Here is a 4,896-nt window from a genome sequence, read left to right as displayed (position 1 = left end):
CCATGTTATCTAGGCTGTCAACATGCTGTTTTCCTCCCAGTGTTCCCACAGGCCCTAAGCACACTACTTGGAAGCAGTGTCCCTCCCCCGTATATCGATTTCTCATCCTGGCATCAGAGGCTACACATGATCCAGCCTCTCTCACCTTAAAAAATTATCCTCATTTACTAAGGCTGAGTGTGTGCCGGACACTGTGACAAGTGTTTCATAACTGGCTATGTCGCCTCCACTTTCGACAAAAGAAAACTGTGGCTTAATTAAGGAAGGAAAATCATTTGTCTGAGATCACACAGGGGTCGGTAACACAGCCAGAGCTTAAATCCAGAGCCTACGCTGAAACTATGTATTCACTCTGCCTACATGGTCCCTATTAACAAAGATGCAAGATGTCCTCCTCCCACCCTGCTCTGGGGACTCTGGGTGGGCCTGGCCAACCTAGAGAAATAGCTGGTTGGGCACCACTTGCAGCCCCCAACCCTCCTCCCTGCAAGAAGCCTCTGGAAGGGTCCGGAATCAGGAATCTGCTGGGTAGCTGCAAAGGCCAAAGGTCAGACAGGGGTTTCCTGCCTACCCCTGGGAACTTCCTCCTTCCCAACCCAACTCCTGCCCCCGTGATGAACACCATCCTAGAGGACCCCGTCCCCACTGTCAACCACCCCCCACTCCATTACCCTGGTTGATGGGGGGGTGAGTCCCCAAGCAACACCGTTCACCCTGCTGTGCCCCCCCCCCCCCAAGCAGTGTACAGTAATGGTGTGCTTGTCCAGCATCCTTTCCATCTGCTGGGCCCTTTCCCCTTAGCCCCCTTTCCCCCTTAGCCTCCATTCTTCCCAGCCTTGACCTCATGGAGCTAAGGGCTGTGTCCCACTCTGCCTCCCTAAGACTAAGGGTCCCTTATGGCCAGGTCTGAGGCTGACACCTCATCCAGCATGGAGGGTTTTTCTGGAGCTCCTGGTTCTCAGGGGATAGGCAGAAGAGGGCGCACCCAAAATCCTTTGCTCCTTGGTCCCCAAAACCCCTTCACACCCACCTGGGGGTAACCCAACGTGCAGTTCAACCCCACCTATCTAGCACTTCCCATTCACCATCTCACAGAGTCCCGAAATAACACTTCCAGCAGGAAATGATAGTAATAACAAAATCACAAACCCTCTCTTATGGGCCCCCTCCCTGGCCCTGTCTCGGGAACAGCACAGGGATACCCATCTCACGGAACGGGAAACTGAGAACAGACAGGAGAAACCCCTCCCTTGAGCTCAGCTGGGTCAAGCCTGCTCTGCCAGCTCTGCCACCTACACTGCTCCCGGAGTACTTATGCAGCACTTGTGTGAGGAGGGCCGCGGGTGACACCTCAGGGAGCCTGGGCCATGGTCATCCACGGGTCAGCCCTCTGGGAAGCCCCGATGAGCACCTACTGTATGCCCAGCTCTGGGCCAAGCACTCCACCTGATTTAGCTCATGAGGCGAATGCACATCCATAGTCAGTCCACCGAGAGGGAAGCCCGGCTCTGTGAACTCACAGCGTGAGACCCAGGGATGGTCCCTTTGCCTCCCTGTGCCTCAGTTTCCTCCTCCATACCACAGGGGTCGATGACAGGAGACAGTATGCAGCCAGTGCTGAGAATAGTGAGGATAGGTGGGGAAACTGAGGCTCCGAGGAGCCAAAGAAGCTCCCCAACCCCGTCACCCAGCTGGTGCCCCACCCAGGGACTATCAGAAACCCAGCAGCGCCCCGGCCCCTCCCTTCACAGCCAGGGTGGGAGTGTTGTGATAACCCACAGCCCCCATTTCCTCCCGGTCAGGAAGGAGCCAGGCAGAGGAAGTATTAAGAGGAGTAATATAAACACTCCCCCCGCTCCGTGGCAGGGTGAGCACAAGGGGCAGCAGCCGCCACCCAGCGCAGGCCAACCAGGGGAACAGCACTGCGGGCCCCGGGCAGAGATGGGCTTGGCAATGGAGCACGGAGGAGCCTACTCACGGGCAGGGGGCAGCCCGAGGGACTGCTGGTACTACCTGCGCTACTTCTTCCTCTTTGTGTCACTCATTCAGTTTCTGATCATCCTGGGCCTCGTCCTCTTCATGGTCTACGGCAACGTGCACGTGAGCACAGAATCCAACCTGCAGGCCACCGAGCGCCGGGCCGAGAGCCTGTACAACCAGGTCGTGGGGCTCACGGCCTCCCAGGCCAACCTGTCCAAGGATCTCAACCTCACCTCCCGCGCCAAGGAGACCATCACGCAGATGATGCTGAGCGCCCGCCGCGACCTGGACAGGATCAACGCCAGCTTCCGCCAGTGCCAGGCTGACCTGGTAAGGCCGCTGGCCAGACGCCTGCCCTGGGCGCTCTGGGCAGGCCCCCCTCCCCAATCTGAGCTCCGGTCCCTTCGTCCAGGAGCCAGAGGCAGTCATAGACCCTCTATGTCATGTGAGGAGCCCATGTGGATAAGCCATGCGAAGTTCGTTAGTACAAGTATGTCCCATACAATACTGGGGATACACTTATCCTAAAAGAATGTAGTTACTATCTTTTTTCCTTTTAAAGATTTTATTTATTTATTTGATAGAGAGAGAGAGAGAGCACAAGCAGGAGGGAGAGAGAGAAGCAGACTTCCCTCTGAGCAGGGAGCCCGATGCGGGGCTTGATCTTAGGACCCTGAGATCATGACCTGAGCTGAAGGCAGATGCTTAACCAGCTGAGCCACCCAGGCACTGCTGTATTCACTATCTATCTGCACTTTTTTTTTTTTAAGATTTTATTTATTTATTTGACAGACAGAGATCACGATTAGTCAGAGAGGCAGGCGGAGAGAGAGGGAGAAGCAGGCTCCCCGCTGAGCAGAGAGTCCATGACCTGAGCCGAAGGCAGAGGCTTAACCCACTGAGCCACCCAGGCGCCCCTCTATCTGGAACTTAAGTTTCGCTGGGCATCCTGGCTGTGGATTGGCAGCAGCCCTGGGCCCATGACCTCATACACATAAAGCATTCAGAATGTGCCCGCACAAACCAGCAAGATTAAAAACTAACTAAACAAAAACTCAGCACTTTCAGTGCTTACTGAGGAAGAAGTATGAACAGTTCCCATTTACCTTGTGCTGGGTGTCCGCTTTAGAAATATCTCATCATTGAGTCCCTTGAGGTAAAGAGAAGTTCCAAACCCTTTTGAGGAGGGGGAAGTGAAAGCCTGAGTTGGGGAAGGCAGCTTGGGGGCTGGGGGCAGGGCAGAGACGGGCAGCCCCAGGAAAGGGTCCTGGTGGCACTCCCGAGCATCTAGAGGAGACTGCCACCTTTTTGCTCCCCCAGCTCATGTCCTATGCCCCTGACAAGACAATCTCCCGCTTTCTCACACATGCGCTTCCTCCCGGAGACCTTGGGGCTGGGGCTGCATTCCTTGGGCCTCAGCAGAATGGGGTGAGCGATGCGAGGGCCAGAGGGGGAAGGCTGGATGGAGGCAGCCTCAGTTTCCCCCACAGGCTGGCTGAGGTGGGGGGTAGGGGGCAATGGAAGGAAGAAAAGGCCTCTTTGCTGGGGTCTCAGACCACCCAGCCCTCCCTACCATCCAGGAAAGATGTGCTCGGCCCCCCTCACACCTGCCCTGAGAAGGTCGATGTCTCCCTGTCTCAGATCCCAGGGCAAGGTGGGTCGCCCTCAGGTCCCCAGAATGAGTCAGGTCCCCCTTTGGATCCCAGAACGGGGCTGTGTATCCCTTTGAACCAGCCTCCAGGCCAGGACATGCCCCCTCAGACTTCCCAGTTCCCCAGGAATTGGCCCATTTGCATCTTCCAGGAGACAAACAGGGGTCTGGCCCAGGGGCTATCAGGAATTCTAGGATCATAAAGTTTTAGATACTCACACACATCCCAGGACCCTAAATTCCCCCCATCGTAGAATTTTAGAAACCCAAGAATCTGCATCTTTACAAATATAGCATTTGAAAATCACAGTTTGTTTGGGGGTTTTTTTGTTTTTTGTTTTTTTCTCCTCCGTGTTGACAAATTTCTCTGGGCTGGAACCTCTTGGGATTTTCTCCAAGGCCGCTGGGGGTTCTCTAGTTTCAGGGTGCATGTTCCCCACCCTGGGAGTACCCCCACCCCTGCCCGCGCCACGGCAGCCCCAAGTGTCCAAAGGCAGCCGGTGAATCTTGGTCTTCCCCGGTCCTGGCCATGCTAAGAAAAGTGATTTTTCTTAAATTCTCTGCTGGGGCAACTGCACTTCTAGCCCCGAGATCCTGGAAGTGAAAAGAGAATTTAACTCATTGATTTTTTTTTTAAAGATTTTATTTATTTATTTATTTGACAGAGAGACACAGTGAGAGAGGGAACACAAGCAGAGGGAGTGGGAGAAGGAGAAGCAGGCTTCCTGCCGAGCAGGGAGCCCGATGTGGGGCTTGATCCCAGGACCGTAGGATCATGACCCAAGCCAAAGGCAGATGCTTAATGACTGAGCCACCCAGGTGCCTCTAACTCAATGATATTTTTAGGGTCTGCTCCACCCTGCCTGGGTCAAGCTGCTGGGACCCTCACCTGGCACTTGGGGTCCAGAAGTAGCATCCGGAGACCTCCTCTTTTCACTTCCTCCACCTGGAAGAAAGCCTCTTTCTCATTTCATTTTTGGATCCAATGCATGTTATCGAAACCTCCAGATCTTCTTCTTCTGTGGCTTTTTTAAAGCAAAAGTCACGAGAACGTCCAGAGCTATTCCTGCCTTCCCCCTGAGCCCAGGGCATTAGCACACAACCCGCTTCCAAAGGAATAAGGACAAGGAATAACAGAAAGACAAACCCTCCACACTCTACACTGCTTTACCTGTTATATTTCTGCAGAGGATTTCTGCTTTTGTTTTTAAGATATTAATTAATGGGGGCACCTGGGTGGCTCAATGGGTTAAAGCCTCTGCCTT

The 4,896-nt window shown here is 54.2% G+C and overlaps 1 protein-coding gene across 1 annotated transcript in view; it reads left to right on the top strand.

Moving 5' to 3' along the window:
• The first annotated feature begins 1,878 nt into the window (after positions 1–1,878).
• Positions 1,879–4,896, top strand: part of LOC111144029 (plasmalemma vesicle associated protein) — a 15,722-nt gene continuing 12,704 nt past the window's right edge. Inside the window, exon 1 of the mRNA XM_022498096.1 lies at positions 1,879–2,310. Within this exon, the coding sequence (XP_022353804.1) occupies positions 1,942–2,310 (369 nt within the window). The 5' untranslated portion in view covers positions 1,879–1,941. The remainder of the gene's footprint in view (positions 2,311–4,896) is intronic.

This window comes from Enhydra lutris, unplaced genomic scaffold, assembly GCF_002288905.1.
Source record: "Enhydra lutris kenyoni isolate GAN:26980312 unplaced genomic scaffold, ASM228890v2 scaffoldscaffold10, whole genome shotgun sequence".
NCBI classification, from domain to species: domain Eukaryota; kingdom Metazoa; phylum Chordata; class Mammalia; order Carnivora; family Mustelidae; genus Enhydra; species Enhydra lutris.
The sequence above is the reverse complement of the archived record's forward strand: the minus strand, read 5'-3'. Positions and strand labels throughout refer to the sequence as shown.